The sequence below is a fragment of the Schistocerca gregaria genome, chromosome 1 (assembly GCF_023897955.1).
Source record: "Schistocerca gregaria isolate iqSchGreg1 chromosome 1, iqSchGreg1.2, whole genome shotgun sequence".
Lineage (NCBI taxonomy): Eukaryota > Metazoa > Arthropoda > Insecta > Orthoptera > Acrididae > Schistocerca > Schistocerca gregaria.
The window spans coordinates 629,003,821-629,026,302 of NC_064920.1; the positions used below are offsets into that span (position 1 = coordinate 629,003,821).

The window sequence follows — 22,482 nt, forward strand, 5'->3', positions numbered from 1 at the left end:
AAACAATTCCACCCTGCCAGCCCGGTCACAACCTTTAAGAACCCATCTCCTCTGCCTTTTCCTATGCTCACCCAGCTTCTGAGGTGGTAAAGCCAACGTAGATGGTGACAAATCTGTGTCCCTCAGAAATATGTGCATCTTCACTGTTTTTCCACATCTGCAACTATTAGCATCACAGCTTCCTGTGCATTCCCCAATCTCTATATCACCACCACCACCACCACCACCACCACCATCATCATCATCATCATCATCTAACACCCATTATCAACCAATGTGGTAGATACTTCAGCACTTGAATCACTCGTGTTCCTCCACACACACACACACACACACACACACACACACACACACACACAAAGCACCTACTTACTTCGTCTGGCACTACAACTACTTGAGATTGTGCAAGTCCACATGATATTGAAGCAGCTACTTCTACATTATTCCCCTTAACATCAACAATGTTAGTACTCTGTGCATTGCGTAAACTCACAGGAATTTGCACAATGTCAGTACTCTCTTCATAAATTATCTTAATTTTCCTATTCATGAGACTGTCTCACACATCATCCAATTACATTCTATTCCTCACAGGGTTGAAAAGTTTAATTGCATCAATGGTAGTTGGACATTTCAAGAGCAGATAAACTAGACACAGTCATGCTCCCACCCCTTTGCACATTCTCTTTCCCCTCTTTTCCTTCGTACTTTAATCCTTGCTTTCTCTAAGCTCTTCTGCAAATCTTCCTCATATTCCAGAGAATTGCAACAAGCTGTTTCCTCCTCCCTAGCCCCTCAGAAATCTTTACGTTGCTGGCTTACATCATATCTATGCTGATGAGCCAAAACATTTGGGGCCACCTTCTTAATAGCTTGTTTGTTCGTCTTTGGAATGAAATACATCAGTGATTCTGCGTATCAGGGATCCAAAGGTTTGTTGATGGGTTTGTGGAGGTATGTGGCATTAGATGTCTATGCAGAAGTCATGTAATCTGCTTATAAAAAGACACTGGTGTGAGTACGCAGTGAGGTTGCCCGATAGCAACCCAGATGGGTTCCACAGGATTTACACCATACAAACTTGGTCGCCGAAACCTCAACGTGAGTTCACTATCATGCTCCTCAAACCACTGCAGCACAATTATGGCTCCGCGACATGGACAATTATACTGCTGAAAGATGACGTCGCCGTCAGGGAAGACATCAAGCATCAAGGGATGCAGGTGGTTCACAGCTGTCAACGTGTCTTTGGTTGGTTATACCACAGTTCGCAGGTAAGTATAGGAGAATGTCTCCCAGAGCATAATCTGCTCCCACCAGCCTCTGTCCGTGGTGCCCCACACGTTTTGAGCCGCTGTTCACCTTGATGATGGCATTTGTGGAGACAACCATCAACTTAGTGTAGCAAGAATGTGATTCATGTGATGAGCCAACACATTTCCATTGGTCAACAGTCGAATCCTGATGGTCCTGTGCCCACTGCAATTATAACTGATGTTGTCATTGGGTCAACATGTGGACACATAGGTGTGGTCTGCTGCAGAGCTCCATGTTGGGCAATGTACGATGAACAGTGTGCTCCGAAACACTTATGCATGCACCAGCATTATGGTCTTTCGGCAGTTCCCGTGGTACTGACCATAACATCCTTGCTCGTGATACCACATGTAGCAAAACTAACAATGTTGTTTACACATCCTCAGAAAACTGACTGTGACTGCCCGCCATATTGATTCTCCATGATACTATCAGTCAAACAGAAAAATAAAAAAAAAATGACTGCACTCACCCCGCCGCATGTTAACAAAACTGCAATCCTGTGTCGTCGAGTCACTTTCTTCATCCATAGATGGCATTTGTAGGCACTGGAGATGCCTTTTATGTCTCCAATTAAATTGGCCCAGAGTGAAGAGCCACTTTCTCACAGGGTTGGGTTATTGCAATGGGTTGTGGCAAGGGTGCAGACAACTGGTAGCAGTTAAACATTTTATTGAACTTTGTGCTACTACATTCATAGTGCTGTGGCGCAGTGGCCACACCCCTTTTAGCACATGGAGTGAATAATTCATGGTGCACTGCAGTGGCCAGATGTTGGCCGGGAAGGAGACTGTCACATATGTGCCCAGGAATGCTGATGCCCAGAAACCTGCTCTGCGGCGTGTGTCTCAGTTATGCGTGGATGGCTGCAGGCAGAAGGTACCAGCAGTACTGAAGTCTGCTGGAATTTTTGCAGGAAACGATAGCCTCCAGGAGTGGAATTCACCCCCATGGGTGTATGCACATGGTGCCAGGATGCGCACACCAACCTAGGAGGGCAGACAACTTCACTGCCCTGGTCACGATCTGCTGCCCTTCAGGTCAGGAGTTTGACCACTGATGGAATGTGCCGGGTGGCAGCCAACTAGTAGATGGAGAGCAAATCTAGGAAGGTGAACTTAGTGCTCGAAGATGGAATGGTAGTGTCAGAGGTCCAGTTTGCTGACCCCCATCGCTCCAACACCTGGCGTAGTCGTTTCATCGTAGTAGGGGTTTGTCAGACTGCGAATATTTCTACTAGAATTAACAGTTATTTATACAGGCTAAAAAACTTGTTATGAGATGTACAGTTTAGAGGCATGTACGGAATAAGAAATCCATGTCTCAACAGTGCAGAAACAGCTTGGCCCATCGTGCAAAGTGCCCCTTTTTTGCTGCATCGACAGGACTTTGCTGCTTGACTGGCCCATCTTGCAATACATAAACAGCTCTCCTTCTAAATCCCGCTGATGCCTTGGTGCCTGCTGGTTGCTTATGGCTTCTTCAAGTATTGTGGCTGAGCTGCTATTCTCCACACTAATGCCTCAAAAAATAGTGACGGCACTACAGCAGAAACATATGGTTTTCCATTTATAAGAGTAATATGATAATCAATGGTAGACATGCTTTAGGCTATTATACCTTTAGGCTTTATATTTCACCTTCCATTTTATTCCCAAGAATGACCATTTCATTTTGAAATTTGGTGGTCCTATACACTATACCTTTGTGTTTGTGGTGTTATTTTCCACGTGAATCACACTACAAACCACAGATTTACTTTGCTCTTGTTTTAGTTTAGCACTCTTCACAGATTTTGGATTGTCTTCTCTCTGTTATCTAAGCTCCTGTTCAATATGTTTTCCAGCAATTTAAAAACAATTCAATACCACTGTACTAATCACTGAGGTAAACTGATTATTACTGAGATTTTCTTGAAATGAATTCAGAAAAACTTTTTCAGCAAACTAAGTACACATTTCGCACCCTGATATATGTAAAATTTTAGTACCAAGCTCGGTGAGCATTGGCAGCTTGAATCCATATTTATGGAATTTTATATGTGATGTATTAACTGAGTTTCGAAAGTTCATACCACAGCACCATTGTTTCTTCTAATAACGGTTATTTACATATTACTTACTTTCAGAGGTAAAATGAATGCATCTTAAATAAGGCGAAACAGGCGTAAACTTCCTCTTATTTTCGTGACAAAAGGTGTCTTCATTTTTCCAATACTCTTTGAGACATTTCAGTGGTATAATGTTAGTAAGAAGAAATAATGGTGAAAAAGTTTTTTTTCCTCCTAAGATATGCCTTGCTACGACATATGTGACTTTCTGGACATTTATGAATGGAGAGATACCTCCACTGCATGTCTATTTGTTTGCTCATTCATAGTGGTATGTTTATGAAGACTGTTCAGGAACACTGCAGCTCATAACTCTCTCCAGTCTCTTCTTGTCAATCTTAAATTTAACAATCATCTCTGGAGTGGGAAAATATTCATCTCACTTGCTGTCATTGTTTTCTAAACACATCTTCTTAAGATAAAGTTTCTTTAGATGTCTCATTTATTTTTCCTTTATTAACAGAACACATTTTATTTACATCTAAAGGTTCCCTAACACTAAACATATTCCTGATTAGAATAATAAATTATGCATAACCAACTGCGAGGCAGCAGGTGCAAATTTATTTCTATTGTTGCCGTTCTCAACACAAACTCTCTAACTACAATGTGGGCAACCAGAAAGTGATTAGCAAAAACGTGATGCCTGTAATTGAAGTTCACTGTGCCCACTCTGATGGAGAAATAAAGTTATTGATCATTGAAGTTCATTACGCTGAAGATTTAGGATGATGTCTAGGATTCATAGAAAATGCAGTTTACTATAACAATTTTCGCTATATTCCGAAAACGATAAAGCGTAATGTTTCACCAAGCTAAGCTACTATTAGTCATTGTACTATCAGAGCTGTTCAGAGTCTATTGTGCGGATCCTATTATCCCTAGATAACGAAACTGTTCAATAACCGTTATTGATGTAAATGTTCAAAGTGAATGCTTGCCAAAATTAGATGTTAATATTCATCAAACACCATGCTAGTAATGATAGAAGATCTGTCCTGTGGCAACACGTGAAAATACGACATGCGCAAACTGAGAATAAATCACTGGAGTCGTTCCGCAATTAACACTGTACGTAACACATCATCCAAAGCTGTTCCTGGCAACTGCAGAAACGCAACACAGCTTCCAAAACAGTGCGCGCTGATATGAATCTAGAAGAGAACTGGGGCCTGACTCTTATTTATATAGCTGTAGTGCGGACCATCGAAGGCGCAGCCGACAACATTTGCCTTCCTAACTAACCAGTAGGGCTAGTAAAGCACCACTTCAAGTTACTAAATAATTACTTGCTTCGTTCGCTGAAGGCCAATGAAGCGCACAATTTAATTGTGCTATCAGCACACAGGTAAGCATCTGTAATAAAATTCTGATGTGGTCAGGTTAAATACTTTTGGCGAGAGAATTACTTTAGTTGCACTGCACACAATAGATGAGCTCTGAACTTGCCCTTTGGAGAGACGCTACAGCTATAGTTTTATAGCTACCTTTTGGAAACTTCTCACATCTTTGTTATTACAGCGTATCTCCATTCTACCTAAATCTAAACATCCTAGCTTTATCTAATCATTTACATAATCTATCTTGCTTCTGTACTTTTAGGACACAAAAACAGAAAATCATGAATTTCAACCAAAATATTACATTGTGAGATCCAGCATGCTTGTTTCCATTAAATTATAATGAAAAAGGAATCCAAATATAAATTTTGAAGTTCCTAGCTCCTTCCTGTTGCACCAATGATTTTTATGTAAAACATCCAAATTACGAAAACTGTTAAAGTTACTAAACTGAAACTTAACACATTATCATTTTAGCATCATTCCTGAGATGCTATTAACTTTTCAGATTATTTACTTTACTTTTAAAGTTTTGTGCAACATTCATAATGCTATAGCTAGTTACAGCGGACTAGGCTGGCATACAATGGAAAGCATACGAATTCTATATGACGTGAGGAGGCTGCTTCCCTACACAACAATATTTTTAGGAGTAAATGTTCCTCAACAATGCCACATGAAGAACAACTGCCTTCAGTCAATTTAGACTTTAAACTGAGAATGCAGGAAAAGACAGATTGCTACTTACTGTAAAGATAACACACTAAGTTGAAGAAAGGCGCAATTAAAACACACTTACACATCAACTTTTGGGCACAGCCTTCATCGGAAAAAGAGAAAAACACAATATACATTCACTCAAGCAAGCACACTTCACGCACAAATGACGGTCAACTCCAGCTGTCTGCAATTTAGCATGTTATATTTACAGTAAGTAGTAATATGTCTCTTTCTACATTGTTGATATTCCTGTCTGGAGTCTTCTTGTTAGACTTTAAACTGATGCATTTATTTCTGAAGAACTGGGAACGGACATTTTGTAACTGGTAGTCTTGTGCTGAAGACCCACACCACTAACCAAAGAAAACCATTTTAGGATGATGATGCTGAATCACTTAAATCATTACTATCTTGGCATTGTTTATACAGTACAGGGTCTTTCTTCTCTTTAGTGAAAGCTAGATTTTAAGATATGAAATATTTCTCATAATAATAATAATTATTATTAATATTATTATTATTATTATTATTATTATTATTATTATTATTATTACTACTACTACTACTACTATTATTATTAATTTTCACCTCTATGTAATAATAATATGTTTTTGGTAGCTGAGATGCCGGTGTTTTTATTGCTGTTGTCTTAGTAATACACTCAATATTGGAAGTATAGCATCACTAAGTAAGAGAAGTTATTCAAAAACATGTAAGGTAGTTTCTTGGAACCTCTGCACTACTTTCTTCATTATATGAAGCTTTTCCACTTCTTTTACAATTGTAGATATGAAAATAACCACAGCATTTATTACTGCCGTGTATGTATACTACTGACCATTAAAATTGCTACACGAAGAAGAAATGCAGATGATAAATGGGTATTCATTGGACAAATATATTATACTAGAATTGACATGTGATTACATTTTCACGCGCAATTTGGGTGCATAGATCCTGAGAAATCAGTACGCAGAACAACCACCTCTGGCCGTAATAACAGCCTTGATACACCTGGGCATTGAGTCAAACAGAGCTTGGATGGTGTGTACAGGTAAAGCTGCCCATGCAGCTTCAACACAATTCCACAGTTCATCAAGAGTAGTGACGGGCGTATTGTGACGAGCCAGTTGCTCGGCCACCATTGACCAGACATTTTCAATTGGTGAGAGATCTAGAGAATGTGCTGGCCAGGGCAGCAGTCGAACATTTTCTGTATCCAGAAAGGCCTGTACAGGACCTGCAACATGTGGTTGTGCCTTATCCTGCTGAAATGTAGGGTTTTGCAAGGATCGAATGAAGGGTAGAGCCATGGGTCGTCCACAGTTCAAAGTGCCGTCAGTGCGAACAAGAGGTGACTGAGACATGTAACCAATGGCACCCCATACCATCACGCCGGGTAATACGCCAGTATTGCGATGACGAATACATGCTTCCAATGTGCGTTCACCGCGATGTCGCCAAACACGTATACGACCATCATGATGCTGTAAACAGAACCTGGATTTCATCGTCGAACTGCCTGTGCATATGGTTGTTGTCTTGCAAACGTCCCCATCTGTTGAATCAGGGATCGAGACATGGCTGCACGATCCGTAACGGCCATGCGGATAAGATGCCTGTCATCTCGACTGCTAGTGATACGAGGCCGTTGGGATCCAGCACGGCGTTCCGTATTACCCTCCTGAACCCACCGATTCCATATTCTGCTAACAGTAATTGGATTGACCAACGCAAGCAGCAATGTCGCGATACGATAAACCGCAATCGCGATAGGCTACAACCCGACTTTTATCAAAGTCGGAAACGTGATGGTACGCATTTCTCCTCTTTACACGAGGCATCACAACAATGTTTCACCAGGCAATGCCGATCAACTGTGATTTCTGTATGAGAAATCAGTTGGAAACATTCCTTATGTCAGCAAGTTGTAGGTGTTACCACTGGCGCGAACCTTGTGTGAATGCTCTGAAAAGCTAATCATTTGCATATCACAGAATCTTCTTCCCGTTGGTTAAATTTCACATCTGTAGCATGTCATCTTTGTGGTGTAGCAATTTTAAAGGCCAGTAGTGTAGTTTAGGGATGTGGGTTTGGTAATTGAAGCCTGTGCTATGAACTTTGGAGGACTACTGTTAGCTCTATAGCGACGCGACTGCCTACAAGTGAAGAATCAGAGATCATTACATAAACTTCTGGCAAGTGCATACAGTTGCTTAACTGTATAGAGACTGTTGAGGGGGAAACATAAAAGAATCACAAAATTGACTTACAGTAGATCTCTGTGTTACAATAACAACATATAGTTTTCAATTATCTAAATTAGGGATAGCAAGGACGTCAATTGGATGTAAAATGATATTGCTATTTTCAAAATTTTGCCATTTACAACTTTAAGAAACTGCAAAAAGCAGATATCTGTCCAACACCTACAACCAATTTTTTACCACTGCCATATGTGTCTGTTCGTGAACAAAGCTTTTCCTCTTGCAAATCACTAGTTGTGTTCACATTTTGACAATAATTTGAGTCCCAAAAAGATTATTCTTAACTATAGGCTTTGGCACAGTTTCTTGGTGCCTTACAAAATTCTATCCAATAAATAACAAGATCATGCCAGAAATGCAAAGTGTCCACTTGAGTCCCAAAAAGATTATTCTTAACTATAGGCTTTGGCACAGTTTCTTGGTGCCTTACAAAATTCTATCCAATAAATAACAAGATCATGCCAGAAATGCAAAGTGTCCACCATCTTACCAAGGTATCTTTGCTCAGTTTCCTTACTGAGAAAGCTGGGTTCCATGACAACAAAACAATAAAACTACAGTAAATTCATAAACCCAAGTACATGCATTTCTGGAAAAAAAATCTTTATGCCCTCAATATTCCTGTTAAGTCATCTTTAATTTTTCAACTACATCTTTCAACAATTTTTTTTGTTAATATCTGCCACAGTTTTCTTTGATAGTGCAGTCTACAATGGTAACCAAATTCTACCTCCATTGGGAACAATTCTGTGTTAATAGACTTCTCCAAAAGCACACTTTCAAAAACTATGTTTTGTTTGGCGCTTCTTATGCGATTAGGCCACAGCAGCTTTCTCTTACTTATATTCACTTTTTTATATATATATTTTAGCAGCAGATTTATAATGTGTGCATTATTCTTGTGAATTTGGCTGCACACACACTGACAGCTACATTGCACCTTTAGATTATGCGCTATATAATGGAGAGCAATTAATTGTCGTGTGCAATAACCTGAAACCAATAATTTCTTCATGTGTGGGTCCACAGCCTCAGCGTACTGCCTAAATGATAGAACCATTTTGACCACCACAGGCTGTCAGTTTTATTTATTTAATGCATCAAGCACATAAATTACATTACTGGTCAGTTTCACCCTTAGGCCATTATCAAATGTATGATATTGGTGATGTGTGTGCCACATTTAAAAATCTTTGTCCTCTTGTAACAGGAAACAAACATTTTTAAATGTGACCCACGTATCAACAAGATCACACATCCGATGATTCCCCTAGGTCAAAACTGGCCAGTAATGTAATTTATATGCTTTGTGCATTAAAGGAAGAAAACTGACAGGCTACAGTGGTTAAAATGGTTACATGATTTAGAACTTGAGACTAGTTGCACACAGTTGGTCCTGTCAGTGGGTTTTCTGTCTAAGACATACACCCCAGTCAAAATAATTAGGACATTAAACGTGATATTACAAATTACGTAGACACAAACTCCTGCACCCAAAGGAATTTATGGCTTCAGATACCGGAATAATACACTACAATATATAGATACACACACTTCTGTAATTCTTGTCTATGGCAGTTTTTGTACGATTGAAATAACTCAGAAGCAGGGGAAACAAACATTACCTTTGTGGTTTGTGGTATGTGGTATGTATTTTGCAATATTTAATTCTGGTGGGATGCAATCAGTACCTTTACTGCGTGATAACAATGAAGATGTTACTGATGACAGTGCCACTAAGCAGAGTTACTAAAAGGTAGGGGAAAGTTATTGAGGGAAATAAACTGGACTGTAAAAATAACTTTTTTACATCTTTAATGAGGTGGATTCTTGAGGTAGTACATAATTTTAAAAAAATACCCACACAAGTTTAAAAGTAATTTTTGAAATAAAGTGCTGTTTATATTAAGTAGCTAGCCCGTAGGTAGTATTTTTACTTATACTGTGCAAACATAAAATTTTTTTAAAATATTCTCATTCAGTTTCTCAACCTTAATAAGTTAAAGAAGAATAATGAAGTTCCGACCGACTCTGCATCAGATTCTCCTGAATCTGATTCCCTGCTGACTACTGGGTTCCTTTCCATTTTGCTTTTCTTGGAATGTTCAGTATGAGTTTTTCCTTGGGATCAACAGACTTAGGTCATGTTCCATCACTATTTATCACCTTCTTATAGGAGAGGTAGGTTAGTTTTGCAGCTCTCTCTGATGTGAGCCTGTTTCTTTTTTTAATGTGGATTCATCCAAAAGTGCTGAAGGGACACACTGTAGCAGCAAATGTAACAGGTGCACCCAGAATTCTTATGACAACTTCTGCCAATTCAATAGTTCCTCTTAAACCTCACCACCACACCAAAGGATTTACACAATGATTTTTATCTCCCTGAGGGTGAGGACCCACTCCTTCCCACACAAATTGCCTGGATCAAATTCCTTGTTTGTCCCTATAATCAGCCAAGCCCTCTCTAACCTGAGTAAGGTGGATAGAAGAGATACCAAATTCATTTCTAGCTCTGAATTTAAATAGACTGAGTTTTCTTCTGGAGATTGCAGTGAAGGGGATGGTAGTTTCTCATTCAACATTTCATCTACTAATTGCAATAATAGCAATAGCATTGATATTTACTGAGAATAACTGGACTTAAAAAAGTTTATCCATAATGATTTTAATTGCGGATGCCAGATGTGTCATGTACCAGCTCTGATTCCATGAATAGCTAATTCTCTAGAAATTGACTAATATTGGAGTCGAACAATTCCTGTTCCTTGAGCAGTTTAATATTTAAGAATACATTTATCATGCCAGCTATTTAATACACTCAATAACAATTTTGCTATCAATAATCATTCTTCAGTAATATGCCCAGCCCACATCCCTAAGCAGGATTTTAGAACACATATTATGTTCCAACATTATGAATTGCCTCAAATGAAATGATTTATTGACACATAGCGAACACGGATTCAGGAAATATCATTCTTGTGAAATACAATTGTCTCTTTACTCTTACAAAGTAATTGTGCTATCGACAAGGAATGTCAAATTGATTCAATAAAAAGATTTCCAGAAAGCTATTGACACCATTCTTACTTCCAATCAAATTGCATGCCTATGGAGTATTGTCTCAACTGTACGAATGGAGTCATAATTTCCTATCAGATACATCACAGATTGTACTAAATAATGAGAAGTCATCAAGTAAAGCAGAAGTAATATCTGGTATTCGCCAAGTAAGTTTTATAAGCCCTTTGCTCTTCCTGATCTACACAAACAATTTAGGCGACAATCTGAGCAGCTCCCTTAAATTGTTTGCAGATGATGCTGTCATTTACTGTCTTGCAAAGTCATCAGATGATCAAAATCATTGCAAAATGATTTAGGCAAGATATATGGTGAAAAATTGGCAGTTGTCTCTAAAAAATGGGAAGTATGAATGCATCCACATGAATACTAAAATGAATCTGTTAAATTTCCATTATATGATAAATCACACAAATAAAGGCAATAAATTCAACTAAATAGTCAGAAGAACAAATACAAATAGTTTAAACTGGAACAATGACATAGACAATGTTGTAGGGAAAAGCAAACTAAAGGCTGTAATTTACTGGCAGAAAACTTAGAAAATGCAACAGTCCTACTAAAGAAATTGGTTGCAATGCACTTGTCTGCCCTCTTCTGGAGTACCGCAGTGAGGTGTGGGATCTGCATCAGTTAGGACTGACGAAAGACATCAAAAAAGTTCAAAGAAAAGGAGCTAGTTTTGCATTAGCCACTGGTCAGACATGTGGATTGGGGTGGTAATAATTAAAACAAAGACTTTTTCGCTGCAACAGAATGTTCACATGAAATTTCAGTCACCAACTTTCTCCTCAGTGCGTGAAAATATTTTGTTGGCACCCATCTACATAGTTAGAAATGATCATTATAATAAAATAAATCAGTGCTCACACAGAAATATTTTAAGTGTTCATTTTTCCTGTGCACTGTTTGAGACTGGAAGGGTAGAGAAATAGTTTGAAGATGGTTCAATGAACCCTCTGCCAGGCATTTAATTGTGAATTGCAGAGTAATGATGTAGATGTAGATGATTTCCCTACTCCTCAGAAGCAGTCTACAGCTCTGGAAATGCAGTGTCCAAGAGTAGAATAAGCAAGGTTGGAGAATGCAGTTAATATTGATAGAAATAATTCTGTGAGGGGGAACAAACACCAGCTCATAATTTAAAAATGTGCATGAAGATATGGACACTAGTCCATATCTCACTCTTATTTCCACAGTAAGTTAAATTGTTTAATATTGGAGGATTTTGTCTTCTATAAAGTTTTCTCATACAAGCAAAGTCAATGAACAGAAAGTAACAATCCATCTACTGATATGAATTCTTTACAAAACTGAGCCACTCCCACATAATTTGCTACAAGTAAACCAATCTGCTAACATTAAGCCCTCTTCCTCAACTGTTTAATTTTGTAAGGTTCTATATACACTACGGCTTTTCAACAGTATTGTTATTGCAAACAAAGAAAATATCTTTAGCTGCAAACAGTACACAATGCCCACAAATAAAACATGCACATAATAGAAAGAGAAAGAGAAAGAGAAAGAGAGAGAGAGAGAGAGAGAGAGAGAGACTCAATACCTGTAAAGTGAGGTGGCAGAACTGCAATCCACTTCAGACTACTCTCCTTCAGAACATCATACATTCTTTGGTGATCAGCATTTAATGCATGGAAGATTGCTGGCACTTTTTCTGGCTCATAAAACAAAAATGCTGTAATAAACATAAATAGTTTATTAAGTGTACATTACAATAAAATATATGATCTCAGTTAATGGAAAGAATTACTGCACACGTGAGGTAGCAAAAATTTAGTATTGCATTGACTTAAACAAATTGCATCTTTTAGCAAGAATCTGAGATCACAGCACCTGTTCAAGGTGACCAATTCCCGTCTCAGAGCATACATTACAATATAATCCATTGAAAGATGATAACTATGAGTTTAAAGACATTTGAGCCCTCTGACTGGACATTTTCCTTATGCTCAGCTGTGTAATAATTTTTCCAACGGCATTCTTCAACATGTGTAATTTTTTTTTTAAAAAAAAGACCACAAGTGATTATTGGTTAATTTGTTCCATCGTGATCCAAAACAGTCTCCCAACATTCTCCTGTGAAAGTAATTCTTTGTGGAGAACCTGTATCAGTTCTTTGTGTCTTGAACACCCAGGACCTCTTAAGTTTGTTTGCATAACAATAAACTATTTTCAGTACCAAAGAAGAAAAACTTTTATCTGTACATCTGTTCAGCTTTCTAGGCACTATATCCTGCTGTTTCATACAATAAAAACATGTCTAACAGCTCCTGTAAATATTAATGCTTGGTCTTCAACAACCAATCATGGCCTGTAAACAGTGAAAATTCCATCATTCGGTAGTTCTTTGAGGCAGGTGCATCGGCATCAACATTGACATCAATGCAGCAAGGAGCTGTTATGGAACGCAAACACTTTGCAAACAGGTACCTTGCTTGTATTGCTCATTGCCTATATTGCCGATAAATTCTGAAATTTTTGTTTCTGAGCGTTGGTTCTTTTCAGAAGATTCAGTTTAGGACCTTGAGGATATGATACGGTACAATGAAAAATTGATAATAAAAACAACTGAAAACAATAAAAGTAGAAGAAAACAAAACAGAAACTTGGGTTAAGTATTCCATGAGTTCTTTAAATGCTTCCATATTTCAAGAGGTAATCACAAACACCATCAGATAATTATGAAAGTGATGAGGCGTGGTGAGGTGTAACAACCCATTCAAGGTTTAATGAAAGGGAAGGTGCTGGGAAACTATGGAATTGGTTAAATACAATGGTAAAGTTTTACAAAATTAGCTTGCAAAAACAACTTATAGAATGTTTGTAACAGAAGCCAATTTCTGAAAATGCTGTAATTATTTTCCTTCAGAAGAAGAGGAACAGGAGGAGATTAATTATAGATCCATCAGCGCACTCTCCACAATTTACAAAGTAATAACTAAAATTATCATCAACCATCCAAAAACATTGGTTTTATCAGATAAAGGGACAAGCTGGCTTTAGACGTAGATACAGTACACTGAGACATTTGCATGTCATTATCAAAATTATATTCAGATCAATTATATTACTCACAATTTGTGTGGGATTCACATATTTTGACTTCACTGAAACAAAATTTGTACTTACTGACTTCAAGAAACAAGGCACTGATTCAACCTACAATAGCTATTCAGAAAATAACCTCAGTTTTCATGTAGTAGTGGGAGGAATGGAGAAGTCACAACATTGAATCATCCAATAAATCAGTGTGCATAGAACTATGACAGCAAGAAAACCATATTGCTTCTTGTCTGCTTACAGAAGCCATTCAAAATCAGTTGGGTTGGGTTGTTTGGGGAAAGAGACCAAACAGCGAGGTCATCGGTCTCATTGGATCAGGGAAGGATGGGGAAGGAAGTCGGCCATGCCCTTTCAAAGGAAACATCCTGGCATTTGTCTGGAGTGATTTAGGAAAATCACGGAAAACCAAAATCAGGATGGCTGGACGCGGGATTGAACCGTCGTCCTCCCGAATGCGAGTCCAGTGTGCTAACCACTGCGCGACCTCGCTCGGTCAAAATAAGTGCTGCAAGTGAAAATACCACCAAGTGTGACATATGTTCTATGATAATATTTAGTGGCAAAAAAAATCAGAACTGCTGAAATTCATTGAGAAATTTGAGCCATACACTGACTAAATCTGATGAGCGAAAGCGTGTGTCAAGTGTGTTGTTTGTTTAAAGTGAAAGTAGAAATGTTTGTTGAAATAACAGAAGCAACTGGCCATCTGTGGTTAGCAAACAACTGATGCATAAAATTGACAAAAAGTCAAATTTCACAATATCTCATTTGTGAGACAACTTTCCAAGGATTTCTTGCATGAAATCATGCCGAAATAATTAGGTTCTGGGCTTGTTGGATTCTGAAACCCTTTTCAGAGAACCATAAAACCCAATGAATGATTGCTTCTTTGGACAAGCATTGTTGTTGTTAACTCTGAAGATCAGTCTGACTAAAACTCTCCAATCAAGTGTATCCTGTGCAAGTCTCAAACTCTGTGATCTGCAACCAGCTGAGCCTGTAAGGAGTAGTGATGTCTTGGTTCCCCTCTACAATTTTTACTCCCTACATTTTCCTAGATAATTAAACTTCCGAAACAGACCATCATACTTCCATAATTCACTGTTTACTTTAATCATAGCTGCCAATTTTATGTTTTGAGGGGTCTTTATAACTTAAGTACAGTATCCAGAGTTAAAAAAAGTCATTTCTGCTGACATTTTATTACATCTTAACTGCTTCTGTTTTCTTCTCTACGAGGAACAGAATAAGACAAATGAAAATAATTTGTCGATTTACCAGATCAGACAGAGGGCTACTTTGCTTACCTGAAATAAAGAATGAAATGTTACCAAAGAGTAAGCAAACAAACAGATTGGCCCCAAGTGTAATAAACACAGTAAATATTTACAATAGACTTGGAAATAAAAACTTCTCTGTTACTCAGTTAAAATAATTAATAATAATAATAATAATATTATAATAATTTGTTGAACAGCTAATAGGTGTTGATATCAATGCCACATTGTACACACAGTTCAATGTGCTGAGTTTCCAAGCATACTAGCTCTTTAAATCAATTTTCTCTTCAGTTACAGTTACTATGAACTAATCAAATCAATCTATAAGCTACAAATAACCCAGTCTTGTTATTGGCTAAGAAATCAAATCTGAGTACTCTGACATAACATTTCCTTGCTTGAAACCATCCCCATCCTAGCTGTAGACTTGGGTTGGCCTAAATCCCTTCATGGTTGTGCAGTTTACCAACATTTAATCCTCACACCTTATACAGTGTCAGTATTAACTGCTACCTTTCATTTGCGTGAAACAACTTTAGTGAGGTATGCAGTCCCTTGTCATAAATAGCCTGATTTATCACAATATCACAAAAATGCCTGATTGCTACTCACCACATGGTGGAGATGTTGAGTCACAGATAGGCGCAACAAAGAGACCATTAAACAACTAAACTTTCAGCCAAAAGTCTTTCTTGCGAATCAGACAACATTTACACAAATGCGGCACACACATGCATGACCTCTGTCTCTGGCTGCTGAGGCCAGACTGCTGTGTAGCAATGTAACCTTTTCATAATGCTGTGATTATTCTATCCTGGATTTTCTGTTGTTTGATATAGCCTGATTTTTCTTTTATGATATATTGCAACTACTATAAAGTTATTTTTCAATCAGTGTTTTGGTGGACCTAGCAGGAATCATATTCTTATGCATAATCATTTAATGACTCACAGTCATCACGTTGAAAATAAAAATTCCTCTCTTGGATTATCATTCAGTTGCCTTAGTGTTGTCATAAAACTAACAGATGCTTCCACAAGCAATGAACGAATGTGTCTAATGCTCTCTGGTGCACTTTGAAAAACTGAACATGATTCTCACATTCATCTGCACCAATTTCATGTGTCTGAACATTGATACTTCAAATTCTATCTATAAACTGTTCAAAGAAGACTACAAACCCGTTCTTTCTAGAATCCGATTGAAATTGTACGCTTAGATCTACGGGCAACTGCACTAGTGAACTCATTGTAAGTTTCTGTTCAGTGCTAGTGAAATCTTACGTGACTACCTTTACTTTCAGTTTTCCAATTGCGCTGATCCACAGCCTTATGTGTATACAAGATGAGAGAAATTTCTGACTTTTGGTGGATTGGGGCATTTAGGTAACTCAGTGGCAACAGATGAAAATTCATGCAAGGCCAGTATTCAAACCCAGATTTCTCTCTTTATGTGAGCTCTCGCCTTAACCACTTTGGATATCCGATCCAAAACTCTATATGCCATGTCCATTATTCCTCTACGCTCACTGCCCTACTGTATTCCCACAAGGGGTCAGACACTGTTGTGCACCTACACTGAAAGATGGCTATTCTGTCAGATGCATACATTATATAGGTACGCAATGTCCACACTACTCTGTACTGTGCAGCATATGGAGATTTGAGTCAAACGGTGGTGGTGGTTAGTGTTTAACGTCCCGTCGACAACGAGGTCATTAGAGACGGAGCGCAAACTCGGGTTAGGGAAGGATTGGGAAGGAAATCGGCCGTGCCCTTTCAAAGGAACCATCCCGGCATTTGCCTAAAACGATTTAGGGAAATCACGGAAAACCTAAATCAGGATGGCTGGAGACGGGACTGAACCATCATCCTCCCGAATGCGAGTCCAGAGTCAAACGGGAGATGTACTCAGATAGCTGAAGCAGTTAAGGTAACTACTTTTGCAACACACATTGTGTGTTTTTTCCATTTGGACTACTGTCATTTTAGCACAATTAAAAAAGTATTACAAAAACAAAACTCTTTTATTGTATTTTTCTCACCTTGGGTCACACAAATACTATCATATGTCATAACTGGTTTTGACTCCTTAGAGTGTCATATTGAGATTGTTTGAATATGTACACTACCTGATCAAAGGTATTCATACACTTATTACTGGACATTAATATACGGTGTGTTCATCCTTCATCTTTATGACTGCTGGAATTCTGCTAGGGATACTTGCAATGGGGTGTGTGAAGGTCTGTGGAGCAATGGCAGTCCATTATTTCTCAAGTACCAATAACATAGAAGGTAGGATTCTGGGGTCTGGAGCAAAGTCAGCATTCTAACTAATCCAAAGGTCTTCCATTGGTTTAAGTTTGGGACTCTGGGAAGGCCAGTCCATTTCAGTAACGTTACTGCCCTCAAAACATTGTCTCACAGATAGGGGGAACTGTCTTGCTGCTACAGTCAGTCATCATCTCTGAAATGTCCCTCTACTGTATACAGTACACACAGCTGTAAAATGTTCTCATATCCTTCCATTGAGTGCAATAAGGGGGCTATACCATAACCAGAAAAAAACACCACCATTCCATAAAATCACTTCCTCCACACAATACACGCAATTGCAAGGCATGTTCTCCAGGCATTCACCAAGGCCAAACCCTTCCATCGGACTGCCACAAGATATAGTGTGATTCATCACACCACATCACTCTACTGCAGTGGTCCACTGTCCGGGGGCATTGCTGTTTACACCACCTCAAGCCTGACCTGGCATCACCTACAGAAATGAGTAGCTTCAGAGGAGCTGCTCAAACACTGTACTCCATTCTTTTTAGCTCCCTACACACAGTCATTGTGCTAGCTGAACTCTGGCAGTACTTTGGAGTAATTCCTTCAGCTGATTTCATGTGAGTTTTTACAGCCACCCTCCACAATGCTCAACAGTCCCTTTCTGTCAATACATGAGGTCAGCCTTGGCTTGGTTTAGCTGTAGTTGTTCCTTTGTGTTTCCACTTTGCAGTTACATCTCCAATATTCGACATGGCAGCTTTAGAAGGGCTGAAATGTTCTTGGTGGATCTGTTACTCAGGTGACATCCAATGACTAGTTGAAATTTGAGTCACAGAGCTCTCCTGACTGACCCATTCCATTGTTAATCATTCTCTGCTGACAACATAATATTCCCCACCACTTGTTATACTGATGGGTTCAGCTGTTGTGACATCTAGTAGTCAATTCTGTATTGTATTGGAGTATCCAAATACTTTTGGTTAGGCAGTGTATGTGACACACTGAAATCATCTCACGGTGACTTTCTAAGAAGTTAAAAATGTTTATGATACCATATGTGTGATCCAGGCCTGAAAAAAAAATTAAAGAAATTTGTTTGCAAGACAATCACTGTTTTTCCCTTAAACAGCATGCCTATTTTGTATATATTACAAATCCATCATTGCCTTTCATTGTACACACCAAATTTAGATAAGTCTTCCTGGAATACAGTGTCTGATGTCTGTGTCAGATGTCCCTGCTTCCTTGTTTCAAATGGTACTAATATCCACTACTTTGTTGTCTTTCCATCATGAACTCAGTAGTAAAGATGTCAGATGAGATGTTTCTGCATTGCTGCACCATATCAGGACAGTAAGATTTCCGGTTGCTGCCACTACTTCTGTACTGGAGTATCCTCTGCCAAGGACACTGTAGTTTTAACTAGTCAAACACAGAATTGGATCTTTATGTAGCAGCAATATGCAAAATCAGTAGGTACAGTTTCATCTCTGTTTTTTTTTTTTTTTTTAAAGAAAAAGTTATGTTAGTACCCATGTGATGCCAACAAATCATTACTGCTTCCATTGCCACAGCTTAGATAATTACAGGCTTTTGAAGACCCCCTTACATGAACTAGGAAAGACTTCCATGTTATATGTTTGGCAATTAAATGAAGACAGTTTCTACTGAAGGGTTTTCACATGTTGTTGAACCTATGATTGTCCACCACAGTTAATATTGGTTGCAAATATTTAGTCATTACACTAAGAGGCATAGTTATGTATTTCATCAATCACTGAAGCTTACAGATGTAGACATTCACGTATCCCTGCCATGTGCTCTAACTGTGCCAAAGATAAACACTTTCAAGAAATGTATCGCAAATTGCGAAAATGATTATACATCAGGTATACAAAAGTGTAGTCACACATGAAAATTTGTGGTGAGCTGGAACATCGTAGATTTTCCACTTAACACGAGTGGATATCTTAACCACTTTGACAATCTGTGCATGTGCCTCCCATACCAACCCAAACTTCCATATGTCAAAGTGTCCATGTTCTGTGCTCACACACCTTTCATATGATTCCTGCATGGGGAGGGGCAATGTTTTCTCATCATGTTGGCCTCGCTGGGCATGTAAAACGAAATTGCAATGTCTGTATTTCACAGTGTCAGAATAGTACAATATAATGTCATCCAGACATGCATGCGCGTTAGAAGTACCAGACACTGACAGCAATCTACAGGTGTATTAAACTGAAGAAATATATTCACAAATTGCAAATATGATTATACATCAGCTGTATAAATGTTCAGTGACACATGAAAATTTGTGATTGACTGGGACAAAATGTCTAGCTAACCAACAGAGTTTTAGTGCCTGTAAATTGCTCTGGTATACACCTTTTCACTTGACTTGTAATGCAAAGAAAGAGGAAAAGAATTAAAGTTTGCTGACAATTCTATATTTATTGTCAAAATTTGTTTGGATATAGGATGTCTGTGTCAAGGAAAATTTGTTAATCCTGTAAAGTGTCCTGGTTATGTCCTAGAATGTATGTTGTATTACATGATCTTGTACACAAGATTTTTATAATGCAGAATTCATAGCACTGTTTTCCTCATTTCATCATCCCACAACTGGGGCTTTTCTATTTTCCTACAAAGCTTTACACTGACTTCAGTCACGACCATAGCAACAGTGTGTCCTGACTATGGCTCTTTCTTACAAGCCAAATATAGGCACTCTGTAGAACTCCTTTTTGTTTCAAACTGAAATTGTGAATCATGTTTCATAGTCTATGACATACCCAAGTAACAAAAATTCACCCTCAACTTTGTAGCAACTAACCATTTGGAGCAAACTGCCACAGTTGTTCATGGTCATAAATTTAAACAAAAATACATCAATGAAGCACAAATTCTGACAGGAGTATAAGTATTTTGGCAATACCAACAATGTGTCAAGTTCACTGAAAGGTGATTTACCTTCCGACAAATTCCAGCAATAGCATAGGCATGCTATTAACTTGCAAGTGTCGCTGCAATGATCACAAACTATAATGTGGTATGCAGAATGAGATTTTCACTCTGCAGCGGAGTGTGCGCTGATATGAAACTTCCTGGCAGATTAAAACTCTCGGTCGGGCACACAGTTTTAATCTGCCAGGAAGTTTTATATTGTGGTATGCTAGACACTGCTCTTTAACGTATTATGATGATAATAGCTACACTGTCCGAAGACTGATCGGGCTTGAATTCATACCCATGTCCTGGTGAACACTCAATAACATAGTGAACATCTAATGTTTTTGTCAAAGAAAATGCAATAACTCTGCTTCATACTTTACTTTTCAAAATACTCAAACTGCTGGATATAAAAGAGCAACTGCATTTCCACTAGGTTTCCCAAGTAATACAATTATTTGCCTAACTTACAGTTACTTCCATAACTGTTACAAAAATACGAAGTGTAAGCTTTGTACACATACAACATGCAGCACTTTTGATGTGCTGCAATTAAGTTTCAAAACTTTTTCAAAAATATAGTAATCTAAAAAATTACATTTTTCCTTCTTCATGATGAAATGTACACTGGTCAAATAAAATTTATTTGGATATTCACTATACAACCCTACATCAAGGCTTTTACAATCAAACTGTGATTAGATCATGGACTTTGGTAAACTGAAAATTTCTCTCATTATTTTTGGCAGTTTGCGCAGGTAGCTGTCTTTTTATTACACATGGAATGCCATTAAGCAGTGGAGTGAAAGCAAACTTGCATTATTTTAGTTTAACGATGGAAGCAAGAAGTGTGTGTGTGTGTGTGTGTGTGTGTGTGTGTGTGTGCGAATTTCTAAGGAACCAAACTGCAGAGGTCATTGGTCCCTAGACTTACATACTACTTTAACTTATGCTAAGAACAACACACACACCCATGACCAAGGGAGGACTCGAATCTCCAACGGGAATGGCCGCACAGTCAGTGACATGGCGGCTTAACCATGTGACCACTCTGCACGGTGAAGCAAGAATATTTTATGCTAGTTATAGTATATCAATTTTCCCAAGAACCATACCTGAAATGCAGACAGAGACAAGCTGGACGCCTTGCTGCTTCATTGCTGCAACAATGTTCTTCATCCCATCAGATAAGACAGTAGTTGGTTCTGTTAAACAAAAGGATAATAACTAATTTATAACTTCAGCTTCTTATCTGAAAACCTGAGACCAATCTGAAATTCAGTGAACATATAGCAGCTACTAGAGACCTGTGAATGCAATCTATACAAGTCAAGTACATTATTTGCTAAGACCCTGTTATTATTTCCTAAGTAATCTGGACCATACAAATTAATATATATATATATATATATGTGTGTGTGAGTGACTTGAAGAGAACTACCACAGCCCATGTAAAAATGGCCCCAAAGCATTTATATGAATACATTGCAATAACAGATTCTTACTGTGATCAAATGGATAGAGATCAATGAGAGTTGCCCAGAAAGTAATGCGCCACATTTTTATTTCTTTTACAATTCTTTATTGAACATAATGAGAATTACACACACAAAAGAATGGTGTTTTATCTACACAACGTATTTATCCATGTAATCTCCATCCTGTTCTATGGCCTTCCTCCAGTGCAAAACAAGGATATGTACGCCCTGTTGTTACCAATCCTTGTCCTGGTGGCGAAGCCAGTGCTGCACTGTGTGAATCCTTTGCTGACTGACAGATGCAGTGCCAACTGCCGAGTCATAATGCATCGATCCTCACAAATGACAACATCAGCTAGCTGCAACAAACCAGGTGTGATAGCCACTGATGGTCTCCCCGACCACTGTAAATCGTGGAGCTCTTCCAGACCACCTTCTGATGACTTCACCCTCCGTGCCCAGCAACTAGCTGTACTTCTGTCAACAGCAGATGCTCTAAAGACTTTGCACAAGTGTTTGTAAATATTCCTCACAGTTTCTTTCAGTGCAGTGAGAAGTTCAATGACGGCAC

General features: G+C 38.4%; 1 protein-coding gene across 2 annotated transcripts in view; it reads right to left on the reverse strand.

The window, feature by feature from the left end:
• Window positions 1-22,482, reverse strand: part of LOC126359882 (flavin reductase (NADPH)) — a 64,031-nt gene that overhangs the window by 6,076 nt on the left and 35,473 nt on the right. For both annotated transcript variants that reach the window (XM_050007663.1, XM_050007665.1), the window contains exons 3-4: window positions 21,549-21,638; window positions 12,397-12,528 (exon numbers count right to left, since the gene is read on the reverse strand). In XM_050007663.1, coding sequence (XP_049863620.1) covers window positions 12,397-12,528; window positions 21,549-21,638 — 222 coding nt within the window. The remainder of the gene's footprint in view (window positions 1-12,396; window positions 12,529-21,548; window positions 21,639-22,482) is intronic.